The sequence below is a fragment of the Gopherus evgoodei genome, chromosome 13, assembly GCF_007399415.2.
Source record: "Gopherus evgoodei ecotype Sinaloan lineage chromosome 13, rGopEvg1_v1.p, whole genome shotgun sequence".
In the NCBI taxonomy this organism is placed as follows: Eukaryota; Metazoa; Chordata; order Testudines; family Testudinidae; genus Gopherus; species Gopherus evgoodei.
The window spans coordinates 18,198,047-18,221,996 of record NC_044334.1 but is presented as its reverse complement, the minus strand read 5'-3'; the positions used below and the strand labels follow the sequence as shown (position 1 = coordinate 18,221,996).

General features: G+C 45.7%; 1 protein-coding gene across 2 annotated transcripts in view; it reads right to left on the bottom strand.

Moving 5' to 3' along the window:
• Window positions 1-23,522, bottom strand: part of YDJC (YdjC chitooligosaccharide deacetylase homolog) — a 30,993-nt gene extending 7,471 nt beyond the window's left edge. Inside the window, exons 1-4 of one of the 2 annotated variants that reach the window (XM_030582700.1) lie at window positions 23,435-23,522; window positions 18,182-18,360; window positions 4,620-4,779; window positions 1,919-2,018 (exon numbers count right to left, since the gene is read on the bottom strand). In XM_030582700.1, the coding sequence (XP_030438560.1) occupies window positions 1,919-2,018; window positions 4,620-4,779; window positions 18,182-18,345 (424 nt within the window). In that variant the 5' untranslated portion in view covers window positions 18,346-18,360; window positions 23,435-23,522. Of the gene's footprint in view, window positions 1-1,918; window positions 2,019-4,619; window positions 4,780-18,181; window positions 18,361-23,264; window positions 23,356-23,434 lie in introns of those variants that run through there. The other variant, XM_030582701.1, reaches the window with a different exon arrangement.
• Between the last annotated feature and the right edge of the window lie 428 nt (window positions 23,523-23,950).

The following is a 23,950-nucleotide window of genomic DNA, read 5'->3' as shown; positions in this document are numbered from 1 at the left end:
TTTATGTGTCAATTTCACCTCGTTGCTTTAAAATTACCAGCCTCCAGTGAAGTTTTCCATTGCTGCAATGAACTGATTGGCCTACAACGAGGCTTACTCTCTATCTGAATCTCCGCTGACGGGTGAAAGGTGACTCCAGTCAGGCCTTGTGATTCTCAGAGACTTGCTGGAAGAGTGGGGCCTCAATTGCTCTGAAGCTGCAGCACCAAATTCCTCATCCTAGAAATAGCAGCTCTGTGGCCCACTGTCAGATCTCCCAATGTACATCTCTGAGTGAGGCTCAGCTGATCAATTACTGTTGTCATGGGAGACTGGCAGAAATGGAAACCTCTCCAGTCTTGTCAGCAGCTGTACACCATTTATTGCTCCCTGAAGCCGGCACCACAGCTATGATGGATAAACAGCTCGGCTGAAACCTTCAAAAGTGCATGATATACTCCTGGGTATTTGCAGGCAAAGCTCTGGTGTTAGCACCTCAGAAGGTTTGGCACCTCCCATTGCTGCACAAGATCCCCCTAGGACAGTGTGATCAGTACAATAACTTCTCTCACCAGGCCTGGTCCTCTTGGGAGCGTAATCTGATCAGTTCTTCCTATTATAATTAAATCTAATATTTATTGCCCTTTGTTGTCATAATTAAGTATTAACAGGCAGCATTTGAGTTGTTCTGGAGAAAGAGAAGCCAGGGAAATTTCCACCCTCCACCCAGAAGCTTTAACTTCCCTGGGTGTTTTCAGCATCTATGATCCAGATGTGTCTGGGAAACATGCAGCATAAAATGTCTTCCCAGCTCTTCTCTGACTGGCCTGACTACCAGCCTCTTTGAACACAGACCTCTGCCCTGCATGTATATGACAGGAAGGGGCACAGGACAGTATAGCATAGCTCCCGTCCTCCCACCCACAAACCTCTCCTCTGTGCCCAGCGAAGAGGGAGAAACATATGAGCTCTAATATATTATGTGCAATTCCTGCTACTTAAATTATTAAAAATGTGCTGCTGAGATCATAAAGCTGCAGTGAATGGCGAGCAAAACAACTGCTGGTTTGGGCAAACAGAACGATTCAGAGCATTTAAGGCTAGAAGGGACCCTTACGATCAGCTAGCCAGATCTCCTGCATAGCACAGAGCCTTGCCATTAAAGGACAGCCCAGCACAGACGTCCGGGGGAAGAAGGGAAGATGTTCAAAGGCACAAAATGTAGTCAGTCATCTCTAACTGCCATTCGTATTTCTGTATATTCCCCTCTTCCCCCAAAGGATTAAAGCAGGGGTCCCCAACACAGTGCCCATGGATGCATGGCGCACGCGTCCTGGCCGGCGGTCGAGCATCTCCCAAAATGCTGCCGAAATTTGGCAGCAACGCCTCCTGCCGCCGCCAGACAAAAAAGGTTGGGGACCACTGGATTAAAGAGTCTCTTCTCTTGACGCGATGCCTTTAAGCACAATCATCTCAAATGTCTGGTGCTAATAAAACACGGGGGAAAGAAACACCCAGGTATTTATAAAATAGTAAAAACAATATTACAAAAATCTCCCCCAACAGCATTGTAATGCTCTGAGTTTCAGAATGGCCAGTCAGCTGCCCATTCCCTGCTTGACTCCTACTGTGATGGGGCAGGGAATTAGTAAAGGAAAACTCTGCACTGAACTGTCAGCCCTGGAAGGGAAGCTGCCATTCTAGGACTGTAAAGATCCTCACAGTGTTAGAGGCAGTGAAAGGCAAGTTAAATGGCAGCTGATTCAGGCACAGGAAGGATAATTTCCTCTCATACTGGATGGGGACATTTCATACTATAGTTCTTGATCAAATACCTTTGTATAAAGGATCATTCAGCAAACCGAGAATGGGAGGGTTCCCTCAAAGCAGAATTATCCTTAATTCTGGGAGGCTGGGAGGAATATCACCACCACCCTACCTGGGAGAACATGAACATGCTGGTGTCCATCAATGTGATGAGGGACATGACCTGTCAATTCACAGAAGAGGTCAACTTGTGCTGTTAGCTCCTGTTTCACCTAAATAATGAAGGGGGCGGGGGAAGAAGAGAGAGTTGTCACTAGTGCAGAGAATAGGAGACATCTGGGACAAAATATTCACTGGAGGACACGCGCCCCATCCACCACACCGTCCACTATTACTTATGTAGGGCCTGCTTCTCGGACGTGCTGAGCATCCTCAACTGGCAGCAAAGCCAACCCTGGACTCTGCTCTGTAATTTGCCAAGGGCCCTTGGTTCCCATTAGCTCTCTAGGATCAAGCCCCTAGAGCACCGTCTGTGTGAGCGGGGCTATACGTGGAGAGTGAGATTGTCAAAACCACCCAAATATCAGAGGAGTAGCTGGGTTAGTCTGGATCTGTAAAAAGCGACAGAGCCCTATGGCACCTTATAGACTAACAGACGTATTGGACCATGAGCTTTCGTGGGTGAATACCCACTTCGTCAGACGCATACAGTGGATGTTTCCAGAGGCAGGTATAAATATGCAGGCAAGAATCAGTCTAGAGATAACAAAGTTAGTTCATTCAGGGAGGATGAGGCCCTCTTCTAGCAGTTGAGGTGTGAATACCAAGGGAGGAGAAACTGCTTTTGTAGTTGGCTAGCCATTCACAGTCTTTGTTTAATCCTGAGCTGATGGTGTCAAATTTGCAAATGAACTGAAGCTCAGCAGTTTCTCTTTGAAGTCTGGTCCTGAAGTTTTTTTTGCTTCAGCTCTTCCTAAGGGAGCTGGATTTCCAGTTCCCATTAAAGTGAATGTCAGAGCTAAACTCAGCCCAACATCGCTGTATGCATTTTGAGTCAGGCACTGCTGACCTTTCGGTCTGTGCAACGGGGCTGTCCTGGCTGGGGCCTTTAGACACCACTGCCAGGTTCGCTGAGGAGCCTTTTCTTGAATGTTGAGGTGTGAACACCAAGGGAGGAGAGACTGCTTTTGTGGTTGGCTAACCATTCGCAGTCTTTAGAAGAGGGCCTCATCCTCCCTGATTGAACTAACCTCGTTATCTCTAGACTGATTCTTGCCTGCATTGTTATACTTGCCTCTGGAAATTTCCCCTGCATGCGTCTGACGAAGTGGGTATTCACCCAAGAAAGCTTATGCTCCAATACATCTGTTAGTCTATAAGGCCGTGGCTACACTCGAAACTTCAGAGTGCTCCCGCGGCAGCGCTTTGAAGTGCGAATGTGGTCACGCACCAGCGCTGGGAAAGAGCTCTCCAAACGCTGCAGGTACTCCACCACCCTGAAGGGGTTAACTTACAGCAGTGCTCCCAGTGCTGGGGCACTGTTTACACTGGTGCTTTACAGCACTGTAACTTGCTGCGCTCAGGGAAGTGTTTTTTCAAACCCCTGAGCGAGAAAGTTGCAGTTCTGTAAAGTGCCAGTGTAGCCAAGCCCTAAGGTGCCACAGGACTCTTTGTTGCTTTTTACAGATCCAGACTAACACGACTCCCCTCTGATCCTTGAATGTTGTTATCCATGGCTGAATGTGCAGCTCTTCACAAGCAACAGGAAAGCGAAGGCTCTTGGCTTTTGCCAGCCTTTGTGTGGGTGATTCCGACCCTGACCCGCCCAAGCACCTTAGCACTTGTTACTACGCTCCTGGGCCTCTCCTGAAGATACACCCAGAGGTGTTAAATTGTGTGGTGGCTTCGTGTTCTAAAAGAGTCACTGGGAACTAGATTTAAGCCACGAAATGTCTCTTACTTGCTACCAAAATTCTGTTTGAACACAGATGAAAACCTCTTGCACCAACCCACCAAGTTGGGTTCTGAGTTCCTGTAGATCCTCCCCTTTGGCTGGTGGGGGATTCTTTAGCAGTGAGCGGGCTTCTGCCCACCCACTTTCTGGAAACCCAATAGGTACAAGCGGTCAGTAGGTTTCCAGTATAGGATGGTGGTTATGTGACCATCACTTATTAGCACTGTAGTGTCCAGGAAGTGGATCTCTTGTATAGACTGTTCCAGGCTGAGTTTGATGGTGGGATGGAAGTTGTTGAAATCATGGTGGAATTCCTCAACAGCTTCTTTTCCATTTTTTTTTCATGTTCTCTATGTATATATATCTTCCTACTGTATTTTCCACTGCATGCATCCGATGAAGTGGGTTTTAGCCCATGAAAGCTTATGCTCAAATAAAAAAACCAACCCACCAAGTCAATGTGTTTAACATACTCTGATGATTCAAGCTGACAACTATCAGAATCAAACAGTTTCTCAGCAGGCAAATTAATCCTAATAAGCACTTCTATTGCATTTCCCATGCAATGATCTCAGGACACCTTATAAACAATAATTCCTGTAAAACCCCATCCACTTAGGTAAGTGGTTATAACATAGCTGCATGTGGGGAAACTAAGGCACAGAGAAGCACTGTGACTTGCTCATAGTCACAAGGCAGATCTAGTAGTATGACCCAGAGCGCCTGCCTGCCAGGCTCCTGTTCCAGCTACAAGACAATAGTCTCCAACACAGGCCATGTTAATCCTGGAGCTCACCCTGAGCTCTGACCTGGAGAAGCTTTCCACATGATCTATGGATGAGCAATAAAGCAAAATGATTCTAGGGAAAGTTATGTCTATGGAAAGTGTTTGGGTAGCGTCAGCTGCTTTTTCTCCCACCTCTGACATTTTCAGGAGACCTTTTGCTAGAACCGTCCTGAATCCCATCTTTCCGTGGAAGAATCCGTCTTTGTTGAGCAGGGAGGAGTTCTTCTTGAGTGCCTTGCAGACAGGAGAGCCCTCGGACAAGTTGGCGTGCAGACCTATTGGAATGTTATGCCTAGAATATGAACAAAAGGCTGGTTAAGTTTCACCTTCCTGTAGCCAGTGGGTGAGATCCTAGTTAAGGAGCTGGATTTATGTTGAGGGGTTTCATTGTCTCTTTCAGTCATGGAATTTAGAGATGCTGCTCCTTTGGAAAGAGAGGCAGAGCAAAATGCTGAACAAGAATAGATCCTCTCCAGGGATCAATCCTGTGTTGTCTGCTGGGAGATAATCTAATAGGTCCCTTCCACTTCAAATGTCTTTGATTCTGTGTGACAGAATGGCAGAAACAGTAGCAACGAAACATCTTGGGCCAAACTGCCCTGCTGTAACTCCACCATAGTGAATTTGGCCCCCTTCACTCTGCTTCTGACAGCAGTTCACTGGTATTTTCATAGACAGTGCATCCAGAGATGGCATTTATTACATTAAAATACATTGCTTACAGGATATTCCAGGTTTGCCTGACAGTTTATTTTTAAGATGCCCTTTGATAAAATCCAGTTATACACAGTACATAAGACATATAGATATTATGGTAACAGTGCAAGCTACAAGTGTGTGGTAAGAAACACCAGAGTTTAAGGGCAACTTAGTTCAACAGGCTGGATTTGTGATCACAGACAGTGCCCAGGTCTTCTGTTTATGCACAAGGACAATTGCTGAGTGAACAACATGGATGGTGTTGTACAAATTAGCACTTCTCTTTATTAGAGAAGGCTGGTAACAGCAGAGAGTTGGCAGAGGATAAATGCAAAGCCTATACTTAAATAACAGCAAGGGTCTGACTTAATAACTGCGGATTAAAAATTAACAAAAGCCAGCAGATCTCTTAAAATGTCATTTACTGAAATGCTTTGCATAGCAATTACATTTTCTTGCTCAGTGTTTATTATGGTTTCCCCTACAATGAATACAGGAACCACAAGTGCTTAGATATGTTAGTTTCTCTGTTGCTTCTGGAAACGCTTCTGTGCTGGCTGAATTCTGCTTTGAAACTTCTCCCAGAGCTACTCCTGGGTCTCCTAAAGACCCAGGAAGGGGCGGAGGAATAATATAGTGCCTCTCTTTCTAGCTCTGCTGCCACAAGGCTGCTGCGTTCAAGCACTCCCAAGTCTCTCAAGTACGAGTCTCTGAGTGGCCGCTTTGAGGAACTTTGCCATTGAACCTTCATAACTTAAAACTGTTGAGTTTGTAACCATTTAAATCCAATCTTTCATGTGACCTTTACATGTAGCTGCTACAAAGGCCAGTAGGAACTCTGGCATGGATTCCACAACAAAGTCAGCAAAAGTGAACTTATTTCAAAACTCCACACGCTAACCAGCCCCACTCCTGGGTTCCCCAGTCTGTCCTGACTTCTATAAGCCCCACTTTTAGCCTGCTTGGGGCAGCAGTACTGGTGTCAGCTACATGGCGTGCCCTCGTGTGGACAGGGCTCTGGCTCCAGCAGCTGTTTCCAGCTACATGCTCTGAGCACATTTACCTGACACGGCGCTGAAAACAGCTGCTGGAGCCAGAGAACCTTCTTCACAAGGCCCCAAAGCAGTTAATCCCAATGCAGCTGAACCCACCTGGGAACAGTTACCATTCCCTGGTGTAGCTCTGCTTCTGGGGTTTGATCTTTCCCAGTGACAGGGCACTCCATGGGGCTGGAATACTTACAATGGATATTCTGTATGGTTGGCCACGTAGGAGTTTTCTAGTAATGGGGAAGGGATAGGAAAGCCTGAAGAAAGACTCTAGAGGCCACTGGATCCACAGGGAATGCAGTTGACAGTCCCCTGGATCGTGGGGAATCCATGAGCACATCCTGCTCCCAACTGTGTTGCTTCTTGGCTACCCTTCCCCTCAGCAGATATGCTGAAGTCACAAAGTTAAGAGAGTTGGGCTTGTTTTCACTGTAAAAGGAGGCTTTGAGGTAACTTCAACCATGTTCCAAAACTTTGGCTAAGATCAGTTGACCATCTGGTAAGTTCTCTACTGAGGAGGTATATTCTGCTCTGGCAAAGGGATTGACCATCTGCTCTTTAGATCTCTAACTCTGTAGTCCTCTGAGAGCTATTGATAACATGTCATCTTCCTGTTCTACATGTGTGTGTTTTCTTTGGGATACCTTAAGCCGTTTAATGCATGTATTCAGCAACAGATCCTCTGCAATGGGTGGTGTTCCTAACAGTTCCAACGCTGGAGACAGATACTCTCCCACGTTAACTAAACTGGATGGAAAACCAAAGCAAAAGGAATATTTTGGCAGTGATTTGCACTGCCATAAGGGAACAGGGTTCTGTTCCTGATGCCAGGCACACTTTATTTAGGTCAGTGGGGTACAGGTGTATGGAGGGAACAACACCAGAACCTGACCCAGTGTCCACTGAAGTCAATAGGAGCTTGTCCACTGACTCCAACGGGCATTACTTCCACGGGCTGCAGTGCCTCTCAGCATCGAAAAGGAACCTCTCCAGCCACTGTTGAGCAACAAGAACAGAAAGGGACGGTGAAAACTGCGATATGTGGGGAGGATCCCAAAGACTCATGTCCATTAGGAACAGGGAGGGACAACCCTTACCCCTTCTTAGAAGAAAATTTCCAGCCTGGGGCAGATAATTGTCTTACACCTACACAGTCGCAATACTTTACTCTTGCACAGCTCCTTACAAAGGAGGGGAGGGATTGTTATCCTCACTGCACTGATTGACACACAGAGACAATAACTTGTCCGAGGCTACACAGCAGCTCAGTGGCCAAACAGAATGCAACTTTCCTGGTTTGCAATCTGGTGCCCTCTCCACCCATTTACTATGCATGGGCCCCCTTCCGGAATGAGCATTGTCAGTCACTCCTGGCCACTAACACAAATTGTTTTTTAAAAATCCGAATCTAAAGCCAATCTAAGTAAACTGATACCATTTGTAAAGCAGAATAGTTGTATCTGATGACACCGCTGATTTGTCACAACCACCGTTGCTGTCAATGGCCTGAAATGCAAAACACTTGAACATTTGAAGAGAGTCTCTAAAGTAAGCTCGGGGATTCACTTGGCCTCTAAATCAGTTCTATCCAGTGTGTTAAGCAATAACCACAATTCTATGATCAGTTGACAGAGACCTGCAAATGTATGTTTACAAGATTGTCTGGATAATCTCTGGGTAATATACAGAAAGGCAACAGCTGTGCAGCATCAGGGTTTAACTACACTGTGATTGAACAAAGCCAAAAAGACACAATTTCTGTGAACTTGGGCACACACCTTGTGTCAAATACCCAACGGAGCTATCCATAGGAAACAGGCAGGAGGATTTAGTAAGCTCCTTGGGGCAGAATTCTAGTCTGTTTTGTGTTCTGTACCACACTGAGCATATTGTCAGCACTCAGTAATGGGACAGCATCCAGTTCCTTCTCCTGAATGAAGGGTAACTGTCAAAGCCAGCCCACTGGCTGTGTCCTCAAAAACCTTTATGCATCATCCAAATCAGGGGTAGGGAAGGAGAATGCACTCTTGTGGTGAATGCAAACAAGGGAGGGGAATAAACTAGGTAAATGAATCATTAGAATCATTTCCTTTTCAAGGATCTGTTGTTTCTCAGTGTGAAAGCTCTAAGCAAATGTTCCTGCTGAAACAATTGACCTTTCCGCAGTCACAATAAATGCTGAGTTCAGAATGTAGTTGAGTATCTCTGAACATGTCTGTCTCCTGACCCCAAGTCCTGATCAGCTACGTGCTGGGCCCAGTGCAAAACCTGGGATTCATTCTTTGAGACCAGTATCTTCAGTTGTTTTGAATTCCTAGCTGGGAATCTGGAAGGGATGTTCCTAGGCCCTTACACAGAGCTCTTGCTTTAAGCTGCGTGTCATCGAATAGCAGTGTTGTTGGGTGAATTCTGTTCTCTTTCTTTATAAGAAAATGGATCTCTGTTGGCATCCTGTTTATATCCCTACCTTGGAAACCACCAGCTGGCTGGGCTTGTCAGCTTTTATTATAAGTGGTGATATGATAAAGATAGAAATATCTGCATACAGATGTCATGTTAGTAAATATCACAGTGTCTGACACCAGGGAAAGCAATGCTCTGCTGTGCAATGCTTCTAAGAACTTATGCCAGTGGAGCATCTTTGGATTTCTGCTTGGCAAATACAAACACATTTACACAAATAAAGTAGTTGCATAAGAGTAGTCACTGCCTCCCTCTGGCAAACTTTAAGATCTGGTCAAACAACACATCTAATTGTCATGCATCTTGTTCTTGTTTTTCTTCCCATTATTTCTGATTACAAAGCCTTTTATACAGAGACAAGGCTTCTTAGGCCTGATCTACATTAAACACTTTTGCTGGTATAGTAATGTTGGTTAGGAGTGTAGTTTTATTATGACACTTTTATACTGGCAAAAGCCCTCAAGGGGATGCAGTTTATACCTGCAAAAAAGTCCTTTTGCCATATAGGTTACTTCATGTGGGGAGCTTGTATAAGCGATACCAGTAAAAGCACTCTTTTGTTGGGAGTAATCAAATACCAATTACCTGAATGAAATAAACTCCAGCAGCAAAAGCACACTTTTGCTGGTATAAGCTGTGCCTACAGTAGGAGGGTTTGCTGGACTAGCTATCCCAATAAACCCTATCTAGGATAATGTCACTGGCTGGCCCTCAAGGCAAGCCAGGCTCAGCCTTTTCTGTCACATACTAGCTAGCCCCCAGCTGATAGCGATATGGCAGTTTAATGATCATTAGTGATCCCAGCTGCAGATAATCATGAACTGCTACTTACATAGTGCTAGGAGTTCAGTGGGGGGAGGGTGGCTTGCAGAGCAGGGTCCGGCACCTGTGAGGGTACTAGGGCTTAACCAGGGACAAAGTCAGGTAGAAGGGCCCCCAGGGAGTAGGTTAGGCTCCTGTGGGGGAAGCCCTGAGCCAGGGCTCACCAGAGTAGGGAGATGTCATGGGGAACTTGCCAGGGAGGCAGTGAGAGAAAACCTGCTAAGACAAGAAGTAACAAAGGGAGACCTCTGCCGGAGCAGGTCAGGCTCCTGTGAGGGAGGCCTGAGGAAGGGCCCATAAAAACATTGCAATGGAGCCTGAGAGGGCGGAAGAATTATTATTTGAACATTTAGCTTGGACGATCAGTTGGACCTTGTGCTATCCCAGAAGGGGACTGAACTTTATGACGTGGCCAGAGGGCTGAGCCACAAGAGACCTGGTGAGAGGCAGACAGCTTCCAGGAGGCACTGGCGACAAGGGCCTCTTGCAGCATTGCACCCTGATGTAAGAGGTGCTCTGGAGGCTGAGTACACTACTTTGCAGGCAGACAAGGCCTTATACTGTGCTGTTCCCATTCATTCAATGGTTGGGTCATCACAGCTCACTGAGGAAGTGAGGGCGATGTGGTTAGCAGTCAGAGGAGAGGATGGAGGGAGCAGCAGAAATACTTCCAGATTAGGTAAATGTCAAGCAGGAGGATCAGAATGAAGTCACTGTTTACACACACGTTTTGCAATTAGCATTGATGGGAAAGGAAGTGAAAACAGAGGGCAATGACATGTGGTTTGGTTAGAATTTTTCTTCTAAATGTACCCAGATGTGGTAGAGTTTGTGCAACTAACATTCTGCATCTGAGCTACAAAAAAACCAAATGAGACTAGGGAAGACTATCAACTTCCCTTCGACAATGTTGAATTTTTCCATCAAATGTTTTGGTTTTAGCAGCACATAACAGATAAGGGACATTGATGTTCAATCACAATTGAGCTGACAAAAGAATGAAGAAAATACTGTGGAAAATGTTTTAAAAGACCTATCTCCAGTAAAAATAAGATGTTGGAATCTATCTACATAGTGCTATAAAATAACCTAAGAATGGCAGGTCTGAGTCTCCGCTCCTATGTACTGCTGTTGATACTGGTGGAGTTGCAATTCAGGGTGAACAATAAACCTTTTTAGGAGTGTCTCACAACTAGCTGAGTGAGACAAGATATTAAAGTTATTTTCAAGTCTTGCAACATCCGGGCCTTGTTCTGATCACCAACTCCTGCTCTGATGCTAGCAGCATCCCACCAGCCACACAAACCTGCTGCAGCACACAGCTGGTCCAGCCAAACCAGCAGAGGGGGCAGGGAATTCCCCTTATGTATACTTCAGTTCCTTCGATATTTTTATGTCTCACTGGGCGATTGATACAGTGAAACTTGCACTCAGGGCCATTTCCTATAGGCAAGCCTTGTCTTCAGTGATATCTCTAAAACGTCCCCAAGCTTTCCAGTGTGAATTAAGTTGACCTTCAGTGAACATCCTGTCTACATCAGGCAACCAAATTTTGTTGGCCCATTGGGTGGTTGTCTTAACAGGGCCACCCAGAGGATTCAGGCGGCCTGGGGTCTTCGGCGGTGGGAGGCCCCCGCTTCAGCGGTAATTCGGTGGTGGGGGTTCCTTCCGCTCTGGGACCCGCCACTGAAGTGCCTCGAAGACCCAATTGCCGCCAAAGACCTGGCACTTCGGCCATGGGTCCCGGGGCGGAAGGAGCCCCCGCCGCGGATCTTCGGGGCACTTCAGCGGCGGGTCCCAGAGCAGAAGGACCCCCCGCTGCCAAATTGCTGCCCAAGATCCCAAGCGGAAGAATCTCCGGGGACCCAGGCCCCACGAGAGTTTTCTGGGGCCCCCATAGTGAGTGAAGGACCCTGCTCCAGGGGCCCCAAAAAATTCTCCTGGGGCCCCTGCAGGGCCTGGGGCAAATTATCCCACCTTCCCCCCTGCCCCCTCGGGCGGCCCTGTGTCTTAAGCCTGTCTTCACTGTGCTTTTTTAACATAACTTTGCAAGAACACCCAATATCCTACTGTGGCTGTGGAGGTGTCTTCAGCTGGGGCATGACGGGAGGTGCCACATTAGACTGGAAGCCAATATTCAGAGCAGCATATAATGAGGGGCCTAACAAGGAAAAAAGATGTTTCAGACTTTGTAGGTGTTGACTCCTGGGGACATTCAGGTTGTATATTTCTTTTCAGACTACTAGACCAGCATCTTATTTCTTTGAGGCTGTAATTATTCAGCTTTTTAAAACCTGCAAACATGGCTGTAGACTAGTGTCTTGTGAGCGATGGAACAAAGAAGAGCAGTACAAAGTAAACCGAGCAGTACTGAAAACTGACAAGCTAAGTGCTGTGAGACAAAACCAGAACACAACCCCTGCAGTGGTATAAAACCCCACCTATGCAAAGGGATTTCCCATATGCAAACCAAGACTTTAATCAGAAAAATGTGCATGGAAATTGTTTAAGAACGCTTTACTAGATGCCCCAAAGCCACAATCCCACAATTGAGGAAGAAGGCTGCACTGATTAAAAAACTAACCTGGTTTAGAGGAGATATGAAAGCAGCTATAAAAAATGCAACAACTGGAAGAAAGGGGAAGTTGACAGTAATGAATATAAATCAGAAACTAGGAATTTTAGAAAATTGATAAGGGAAGCAAAGGGACACAAGGAGACATGTATGGCCAGCAGAGTTAAGGACAATAAACAGTTTTTTAAGTATATGAGGAACAAAAAGAATCCTAACAATGGTGTTGGTCCATTACTAGATGGAAATGATAGAATTATCAATAATTATACTGAAAAGGCAGAAGTGTTCAATAAATATTTTTGTTCTGTTTTGGGGGAAAAAACAGATTATATAGTCATATCATATGACAACATTATTTCCATTCTACTAGTATGTCAAAGGATGTTAAACAGCAGCTACTAAAGTTAGACATTTTTAAATGAACGGGTTGAAATAAACTTGTACCCAAGAGTTTTAAAGAGCTGGCTCGGGAGCTCGCTGGACTGTCAGCGCTGATTTTCAATAAGTCTTGGAACGCCAAAGAAGTTCCAGAAAACTGGAAGAAAACTAATGTTGTGCAATATTTTAAAAGGATAAATGGGATGACTAGAGTAATTGTAGGCCTGTCAGTCTAACCTCAATCCCAGGCAAAATAATGGAGCAGCTGATATGGGACTCAATTAATAAATAAAGAAGGGTAATATAATTAATGCTGATCAACATGGGTTTATAGAAAACAGATCCTGTTGAACTAAAAATATCTTTTTTTAAAAATAAGATTACAAGTTTTATTGAGAAAAGAAATAGTGTTGATGTAACAGACTTACAGACTAACATAAGATATGTGACTTTATACCATATGAAATTCTGATTAAAAATTAGAGAGATTTAAATTTAACATGGCACACATTACATGCATTAAAAGCTGGCTAATTAATAGGTCTCAAAATGTAATTGTAAATGGAAAATCATCATCATCAAACAGGTCTATTTCTAGTGGGGTCCTGCAAGGATCACAGTTTTCGGCCCTACACTAGTTAACATTTTTATTAATGATTTGGAAGAAAACAAAATCGTCACTGATAACGTTTGTAGATGACACAAAAATTGGGAACATAAGAAATAATGAAGAGGACAGGTGACAGAGAGAGTGATCTGGATTGGTTAGTAAAATGGGCACAAGCTAACAATATGTGTTTAAATACAGCTAAATGTAAATGTATACATCTAGGAATAAAGAATGTAGACCTTATTTACACGATGGGGAACTTTATCCTGGGAAGCAGTGACTGTGAAAAAGATTTGGGGAGTGGAGTAGATAATCAGCTGAACATCAGCTCCCAAGGCAACATTGTGGCCAAAACACTTAATGCAGTTCTTAGATGCATAAACAGGGGAATCTCATGCAGGAGTAGAGAGGTGATTTTACTTCTGTATTTGGCACTGGATGACCACTGCTGGAATACTGTGTCCAGTTCTGGTGTCCACAGTTCAAGAACAATGTTGATCAATTGAAGAGGGTTCAGAAAAAAGCCACGAGAATGATTAAGGGATTAGAAAACCTGCCTTATAGTGATAGACAGGGCCGGCTCTAGCCATTTCGCCGCTCCAAGCACGGTGGCACGCTGAGGGGGGCCCTCTGCTGCTCGCCGGTTCTGCGGCTCCAGTGGACCTCCCGCAGGCGTGCCTGCGGATACTCCACCGGAGCTGTGGGACCAGCAGACTCTCTGCAGGCACGCCTGAGGGAGGTCCACCGGAGCCACCTGCCACCCTCCCGGCGACCGGCAGAGCGCCTCCTGCGGCGTGCCACCCCAAGCACGTGCTTGGCGTGCTGTGGCCTGGAGCCGGCCCTAGTGACAGACTCAAGGAGCTCAATCTGTTTAGCTTAACAAAGAGAAGGTTAAGGGGTGGTGTGATCACAGTGTATAAGTACCTACATAGGGAACAAATATTTAATAATGGGCTCTTCAGTCTAGCAGAGAAAGACATAACGTGATCCGATGGCTGAAAGTTGAAACCAGACAAATTCACACTGGAAATAAAGTGTACATTTTTACAGTGATGATAATTACCATAATCATTGGAACCATTTACCAAGGATTGTAGTGGATTATCCATCACTGACAATTTTTAAATCAAGACTGGATGCTTTTCTAAAAGCTGTCCTATAGGAATTATTTTGGGGAAGTTCCACGGCCTGTGTGAGACAGGAGGTCAGACTAGATGATCACAATAGTCCCTTGTGGCCTTGGAATCGATAATCCCAGTTATAGATTCAGTGAAAGTGAGATCTGGTGGGATCTGCAAAGCAGTGCCGTGAGGGATGGGAAACCTGATATTTGCCAAGTTGGCCATCTCAACCCTGCATAATTTCTGATTGCAAAGGCATTGCAAGTTAACATTACCCAAGGCAGCCCTGCCTCGTGCACAGGAATAATTATGCTGGCTATTTGGCTCACAAAGGCTGCAGATGCTTGGGGGGAAAACACAAGCCATCTGTCCCCACTGTGGATGGCCTGGGACAGAGACTATCTAAATACTTCCATACTCAGAACTACCGATGGCTGAAGCAGCTCCTCTCATCTAAGTGCAGGGTTAAGCAGTTTCCTGGAGACGCCATTGACAGCTACTGCTTCTCTGCAATGGAGTTTCACCCATGCTCACGGTTCCTTACAACATTAATGCATGCCGATCCACGGGATCTTAGAGCAACACTTCACTATAGACTTTTGCAGATGCTGAAAACCTGTACACAGACGTCCCCCAAAGTTTCTTGGGGCAGAGGGCCACGCACGACATCTCCACAGCAAATAAGGCTGAATTCCTGTATTCCTTACACGGGGGCTCAGGGACGATATGAGTGGCTGGAGAAGAACCAGACAGGGGACGCTGTGGGAAGGCAAAGATCTACATCTGGATGTTGAAAGTTGTGGGGAGCTGTTTTTTTTTATTTTTTTTTGCTGCTGTTTCCCACACTCTACAGTCGCTCGTTTTGCTTTGTAGCTCCTATGAAGACCTGCTAATTCCTGCTGTCTTACTTCTGCTGAGTCGCCCAACCACAGCATAAGGCAACATATGGTGCTCCAAATGAGGCCTAGCATGTCTAGGATGAGACACACTTCACAATCACAGGGCTTGTCTGAACAAATACTTAGTTTGCGGCAAGCTGGGGTGTGAATCTACCCCGCACTAGCCTGCTGTGCGCTAAGTTTCATGTGGAACCTGCTGACGCTCACTAATAGTTCCCTAGTGTACTTTGATCTACTCCTGTGTCAAAACTTGATAGGTCAAAGTCCACTAGGGAGCTCTTACTGCATGGCAGCAGGGTCCACGCAGACACATAGTCTGCAGCAGAATACATTCACACCCTGGCTAGCAATGAACTAAGTATTCATTTAGACAAATCCATAGCATGGCACAAAAATAAACTAATTCCCACGTAATTCTGAAAGGAGATATCTCAGAGAGAGAGAAGAACCCTCATTTATTTGTACTCAATAGTTAAGCTATGTCTGTGTCTGATAAATTTGAGGCCAGTTACTTTAAGGCTTCTTCTCTACTCGGACACACCCCCAGAACTCTGATCAGGGGTATTCTGTCTGCTACCCAAGATCCATAAACCTGGAAACCCTGGATGCCCCATCATCTCAGGCATTGGCACTCTTACAGCAGGATTGTCTGGCTATTTGGACTCCCTCCTCAGACCCTACGCTACCAGCACCCCCACCTATCTTCAAGACACCACCGACTTCCTGAGGAAATGACAATGCATTGGTGATCTTCCTGAAAACACCATCCTGGCCACCATGGATGTAGAAGCTCTTTGCACCTCATAGTATGCCAACATTTTTTATGGCTGACCTAGAACAACGCTTCCTCAGCTCTCGTCCCCTAGTGCCCCTCCTCTACTTGTGCTACATTGAGGACATCTTCATCATATGGACCCACAGAAAGGAGGCCCTTGAAGAATTCAACCTGGATTTCAACAATTTCCACCCGACCATCAACCTCAGCCTGGACCAGTCCACACAAGAGATCCATTTCCTGGATCCTACAGTGCAAATAAGTGATGGTCACATAAACACCATCCTATACCGGAAACCTACTGTCCGCTATACTTCCTTACATGTCTCCAGCTTCCATCCAGGACACATCACACAATCCATTGTCTACAGCCAAGCCCTAAGATACAACTGAATTTGCTCCAATCCCTCAGAGAGAGACAAATACCTACAAGATCTTTATCAAGCATTCTTCAAACTACAATACTCACCTGGGGAAGGGAGGAAACCGACTGACAGAGCGAGACGGGTACTCAGAAGTCACCTACTACAGGACAGGCCCAACAAGGAAAATAACACACCACCACTGGCCATCACATACAGCCCCCAGCTAAAACCTCTCCAGCACATCAACGATCTACAACCGATCCTGGAAAATGATCCCTCACTCTCACAGACCTGGGGAGGCAGGCCAGTTCTTGCTTACAGACAACTCCCCAACCTGAAGCAAATACTCACCAGCGACTACACACCACACCACAGAAACACTAACCCATATTAAAGGATTTGCTGGGTTAATCCAGGAGCCCTGAACATACCATGTAATGTGATACAGAGCCAAGTGTGACAGCATCTCTTAAAAAGCCCCTGCAGTAATCAGGAATCTATAAAGTAATTCAGGTACCTGATACCCCAGAAAATTCTTTGTCTGTGTGTGTTTTTAATTAATGGTTTTACAAAACCTAATATGAGTAAAATGCTTTCATGACTGTTAAAAAATGTGGTGTTTTTGGTTGGAATTGCACAGGTTTGCAACCCAAACATTGCAGAATTGTGCTAGTGCCTAAGAACCAAAGTGTGAAACCCATTAGTTTACTTTCAGTGATCAAACTGAGTGAAATGCAAAAACTAAACAAACAGCATAAATGGTAAAAATAAGTGAGATGTTTAAAATTCATTCAGTTCTAATAATCTAGGGCGTAAGCAGTTCAGTAAGGACATTTGCTTTTTCAAGCATGGACTTTTCCCCTGATGGTGTCCCTTGAAGTGCTCTGGAAAGCGAGAGACCAACAAACCCGGATTGTGACAATGAAAGAAATAGCAATCAGGATTATCTCCATTCCACCCCCGATACATGTCAGGGGGGGAAATGTGCAAAGTAGTGGCTAAGAGGAAGCAGAACCATTTAGGGTGCGTCTACATGGCAATTAAAAACCCATGGCTGGCCTGTGACAGCTGACTCAGGCTTGTGGGGCTCGGGCTACGGGGCTGTTTAACTCCAGTGCAGACGTTGGAGCTCCAGCTGAAGCCCAGGCTCTGGGATCCCAGGAGAGGGAGGTCATAGAGTTCAAGGTCCAGCACGAGCCCAAACATCTACACTGCAATTCAACAGTCCCTTAGCACAAACCCCAGTCAGCTGACCCGGGTCAGCGCAGGTGTTGAACTGCAGTGTAGATGCACCCTTAGAGTAACATTTGCAGATGAGCATATTTTGTTTGACTACGTTAATAAAGTAGTGTTGTAACTGTGTCAGTCCCAGTATATTAGAGAAAAGGTGGGCCAGGTTGGTAATATCTCTTATTAGATCAACTTCTGTTGGTGAATGTGCATAACACCTTCAAAAGAAGAGCCTGAATGCTTAAATTCATACTTCTGCGAGACACTAAAAATCATGGACTGGATAGACACTGGATGTATGGCTCATTACAACAATCTGTAATCCACTAACCCTTCCTTGTCCTACAACTGCAGTGAAATTACTGCTCACTTGACCTTCAATGGACTCTTGCAACATGTGTTAACTCCTTATGTTAAACAAGATGTTACAACTAAATACAAGGTGTGACAATCTGAGTGACCTGAAGAAAAGCTCTGTGTAAGCTCAAAAACTTCTCTTCACCAACAGAAGTTGGTCCAATAAATGATATTACCTTACCCACCTTGTCTCTCAATGCACTAGCTCTAGTTTTTCCTGCACAAGTCTGGGAAAGTTGAGTTTTTCCATTTGGCTATGAATGTTATGGATTCACTGAATGTTACAGTTCTGGCTCTGCTCACATAGTCTGGGGAGGTTGCATGTGAAGAGGACTAAAGTAAGTAGCTCACCTTCTTGCCAGTTGTGCTGCATCTGCCGCAGCGCTGCCATTGACCAGAAGGGAAACATTGGAAACTGCTCCAGCCAGGAAACACTCCACGATTCCTTGGTTCCTCCTTGGGCAGTAGCCAAAGTCATCTCCGGTTACAATTAACTTCACTCTGGCCTGAAGCATCCTTAGGGGTCAGCCCTGACAGGAAATCAAAGGAGACAAAATCAAAGCAATGAACGCTGTAGCACATAAAAAGGATACAGGGAAAGGCAGGATCAGTATATGTGAATGAGAAATAGAGAAATGAATCAGAAAGTGACTCTTCCTCCTGCTGCTCCACCTTAGCTGTTTACAGTAGCAATGATTAATATACTGGAATGCTAGTAATTGTGGCTCTCACACACAGTACTCTGCCCCTCCCTCAGTGCAAAGATCGGCCTCCTTCACTTTTCTTTTCAGGGAAGGAAGGAGTGTCATGCTATACTACCCAGCTGGATTAAGAGTAGTTTTTCCAGTTTAACAGGTCACTGATTTACATGATGATTTAAATGACTGATGGTACATCAAGGTTCAGAACCCTCTGGTTTCTGGACTCCATCATATTGAGCAGCTAGCTTATGGTATCTGAAGAGGAGAAACATCCGGAATGCAGAGCTCAGACAATCCTAGAAGAAACTAAACCATTAGGCAGTTAAAAGACTGACTTCTTCCAATAGCCAAATCTCAATGAAAGTCCAGTCCGAAGAAGGGTGCATGCTGGTTTCTGGTTCTGTATACACTGTCTGAATTCTGCAGTTATCCCACAGAAGCAGCTTACGTTCTCCTATATCAGAGTTTCAAAAAGGCATGACATTTGGATTGGTTTTTTAAAGTAAAACAGTGGACAAGGGAAAGAGGTTAGAGTCTTAATTTCCTCACACTGCCCTTCCCTTTCCAATTTGCATGCCTCCTCTGATGAAGAGTAAGCAAGATTCCTTTACCTCAGTATTCACACTTTCCTGTCACACAGATCTGAGGTTTGTTTAACTATTGAGATATGGTGTTTGTTCAGCATTTGACACACAGGAAGCTGGAGGTTTTCTGCTTCACCAGAACAACTCTGAGAGCAGAGGGCACCTTGAGAGTCAGTCACATCCTCTCTTGTTTTTTTCCATCCCTCTCTATTGCTCTTCCTTTCTTCTTTCCTTTTAGCAGTGGTTCATCACCTCTGTGCCTTTGTTTTTAAGCTAGGACTCCAGCAATAGTAGGAGTCTGCTGTGCATGCGCTGAGAACAAGCATGAAGTGTGGAGCAGCAGAGAAGTGAGCTATTTATATAATCCACACAGTGTTTGCTTAGGAAGAGGGTAAGAGACCTAGAATTCAGAACAGCGGCCCAAAATCAATAGGGCAGAAAGTAACTGGGTGAAGCAAAAGCATGCTTGTCTCGTTTTGTAAGCAATTTTTCAGTATAATCAATCTGCTTATTCACAGGGCCACACATTTAAATCATATAAAAATATAGCAACAAAGCACCCACCCTTGGAGCTAGGATGACCAGATAGCAAGTATGAAAAATCGGGATGGGAGTGGAGGGTAACAGGTGCCTATATAAGAAAAAGCCCCAAATATTGGGACTGTCCCTATAAAATCAGGGACATGTGGTCACCCTAACTGGAGCACTTAACACTGTCCGCTACAATATTTCATCACAAGAATTCCTAACTGCAGGGACATTCAGATCCCATTTGTGGAGTGACAGCAAGTGCCCTTATCTCCTGAAACAACCAGGAGCAGGGGAGGTCCCCTCCTGGGGCAAGGATGGAATTGTCCTGGAGAAGACAGATAGGCACCACCAAGCCCCTGATCAGCCAGTGAGGTGAGGGCAAGGGAGGGCGTCTGACCCCTGCACGCTGCTGCTAGACCCTCTAAGGTCCCGGGGTGAAGGCGTGGCCCTAATGATTTCCTGGTTAGCCCCGGAGTTAAGCTCCCTGCCTGCACACCAGGGCCGTAGCAACAAAGAACGTGGCCCCCTCCGAACATATGTCCGGGGCCCCTTACAATGCAGAAACTGGAATGCAGTATTTATTTTATACAATATACAGGGTTCATATTATGTATACATAGGCCTACAGTGTACATATATTCCGTATTTACGCAAAGCGCTTCTTTTGAGCCTTGTTCTCCGCAAATTGGTTAATCAATGCATCATAGTCCAGAGATCTGGCAATCTTGTTTTCGATTGAGATAACTGCAAGCGCAGAAAGCCTGTCATCTGTCGTGGTTGAGCGCATGATATTCTTGATCAGTTTCATTCTACTGAAGCTCCTTTCAGCACCAGTGACAGTAACTGGTGCGGTCAGAAGAATTCTGATGCAAATGCAAAGAGTCGAATATATCTCCTGAAGGCTGTTCTTGTATATGTACATTAAAAAATTGTTTGCAGTGACAAGTCCTCTCTCTTTCTCGATGACATAAATAAAACGATTCAATTCCATTATGAGTTCGTTGGCATCAATGTCTCCCATTTTTCTTTCAAAATTTTTGCTGTGATTCTCCAGTTCATTTTCTCTGTGACACTGCTTCAGGCTGTTAGCATTGTACAGAAATCTAAACAACTTATACCACTCCACGAGTTGGTCAAATCGCAACAAAACGGAAGATATGGCCTGATCAGTGAAAACAAGAAAGAACTGCGATTTGAATTTTTCTTCGGCAGAAAGACGACTCAAATCATCAGCACATTCATAATCAAACATTCTCTTCTTATGTCGCACCCTGGTTTCTGGAAACACCTGCTCAATACCCATATGCTCTGCTATTTCACATGCATTTGTGACCACAGAGTTATAGCCTATATTTCGATAGTCTTCCAAAAACTTCATTGTAGCACCAGCTTCTGCCTGCAGTACATCAATTGACACATCTGGTGACTGAATTAATTTGCAGGTTTTATTGACATGAAATAGTATATCGTACCACGTGTACACAGTCAGAACAAAAGGCCATGCAGTAACATGGTCTAAAAGTGCACCGGCTTCTGTTGCTGTATTGCCATCTTTCTTTTCGAGCGCATATTCGCGCAAAGATGACAAAGCATTGCACAATTCTTCAAGGTGATAAAGCAATGGCTTCACAGCATCAATTCTCGACTCCCAACGAGTGTCCGATAACCCTTTAACAGATATTGGCATATGTTCTTGAAGTATATCCCAAAGTGAAGGTGAAGAAGAAAAGATAACATATATTCTGTTAATCAGACCGAAAAAGTCAACGGCATATTTCGATGACTTTGCCGCATCTGAGATCACAAGATTCCAAGTGTGAGCTCCACATGGTACATACAAGGCACGGTCATTTATTTCTAGCATGCGGGCTTGAACTCCTTTATTCTTTCCTCTCATATTTGCGCCGTTATCATAAGCTTGACCTCTCATGTCAGCAATGTCTATTCCTAAGTTGTTTGCCTTTTCAAGAAATGCTTCCAATAAGCCCTCACCAGTTGTATCATGAACATTAAGAAAATCAACAAACACTTCACAAATATTGACACCATCTTCACCGTTGCATTCAACAAAGCATAACACCACAGACATGTGTTCTTCATGTGACACGTCAGGTGTACAGTCCAAATTAACTGAATAATATTTTGCTTTTTTAAGCTGCGCTATGTTGGCCTCTTGAATGTTACTGGCAACAAGTTGAATCAGCTCGTTTTGGATCTGTGGACTGAGGTACTGAACAGGTGTCTCTGCCTTTTTAATCCTTTGTAAAAGTTTGCTGAGGACATTATCATACTTTGCAAGCAATTCAAACAGTCCCAAAAAGTTGCCATTCGAAGGATCGGCGCGCTTTTCATTACTTCCTCGAAATGCCAAGTTTCTTTTGGACAAGAAAATAACGACATCAACCATGCGTTTGACAACATTTCTCCAGAAATCTCTTTCTTTCAGAAAAGCCTGCAATTCGAGTTGGTCAATAGATGTATGGTTTACTATGCCTGACCGAAGGTCAAACCATTTCACCATACAGTCTTGATGACCTTTGCCTGTTTCATGCTGCTGAAGTCTTTTTGACAGTGCTTTCCAAGCAGATGTTCCACGACGTAGCGGTATGTCGCCAGTGCCATATAATTTACAAGAAAAACAAAAAATGGCATCTTTCTGAACTGAGTACATTAACCATGAACATCTTATTTTCTTGCCATTTGCCATGGTTCGATAGAAATGAGTACTTGTGAACCTCCGTCTTTCCTCGTTAAATAGAAATTCGTAACTTTCATTCTGCTGCGGTGGGCCACGTGCAACAATGTCACACACTTGCCTGTCCGCTATTATAGACGGCCAATCTCCTGGATCATCAGTCAGTGGTTCTGATTCAGATACTTCTTTCCTGGCAGCAGCTGGAATATCTGTCACAGTTTGTTTGGTAGAACAACTGGCTTCACCTTCGACCTCACTTGAAGCACTTCTGGATACTTCTGGATATGATTCGTCGCTGCTAGCGCTGTCCGTTTCATGTGCCTGTACCTGTACATTGGATTGCAGGGCAAAATACATTGACAACTTTGGAATTTTCTCAAGTTCCTTCTTGGCATCTTTTGCTGCCTTTCGTTTACTAGCTCCGCTCTTACACATTCTCTTAGACATCACAAAGCACGCTTCTGCATTGGAAACGATCAAAAACTAAACAACTAAATTAATAACATTTATCCGCCGACCGCCATTATGAACGCAAATACACATTCTTTGAATGGGTCCAACTAAAGTTCGAAACTGACAGACAGACAACTGATGTAGCCAGTAGCATTATGATGTATCATAATGACTTGACGGTTTTGTCAGTAAAACCGACACAGATTGTGCAATAGCATCAATAAATGTCACTTACCTAGTTATACCTTACATTTTTTTTGCCACTTTTAGGGGCCCCCTTCCTTGCGGGGCCCCCTCCGGTACGGAGGGCGCTCGCTACGCCTCTGCTGCACACCACAAGGCTCCTCAGCCCCACAACTCCGTTGCCCAATCCCTGCCCTGCGAGCAGGGCTCCTCTGCCAGCTCCCCCGCACTGAGCAAAGGGGGGACCCCGCATTCCCAGGTGCGCCGCCCCCGGCCCAGGTACTTACAGCCAGCCCCGCGCTGCGGCCGCCTTCCTCCCCTTGAACGCCGCAGGCCGGCGGCTGCTCCCCGCCGGCGCTGCCGCTTCCCTCCCTCCAGCTCCGGGGCAAAGGGCGGGAAGCGGGGCCGGTGCAAGCCCGGGCACTTGCCCCCTGGCGGGGAGGGTCCCCGCACTCACCCATCATGAAGCGCCCGCACCGCCCCTGGCAGCAGCTGCAGCATCCATGACACGCTTCCCAGCCAGGCGCCTCCGCAGTGATGCGCTGCCCAGAGCCGCTGGGGGAGGCTGCGGCGTGTGCGCCCCACAGCGGTGAGAGCGGGCGGCGGCTCGGATTGCGCGGGCGCCGCTGGAGCTGGGGCACTGGCGGATCAGCAGGCAGTAAAAGAGGGATGTACCCAGTGCACTGGAGTGATTGGCAGACAGCGCTTAATTTGTGTCAGGGCGGAGCCCGGGCACCTCTAGGGCTCGGCAGTTCAGAGCCCCCCGCGCCTCTGGGCCCGGCAGTTCAGAGTCCCCCGAGCCTCTGGGCTCGGCAGTTCAGAGCCCCTGGTACCTCTGGGCTCGGCAGTTCAGAGCCCCTGGTACCTCTGGGCTCGGCAGTTCAGAGCCCCCCGGCGCCTCTGGGCTGGGCAGTTCAGAGCCCCCGGCGCCTCTGGGCTCGGCAGTTCAGAGCCCCCCGGCGCCTCTGGGCTC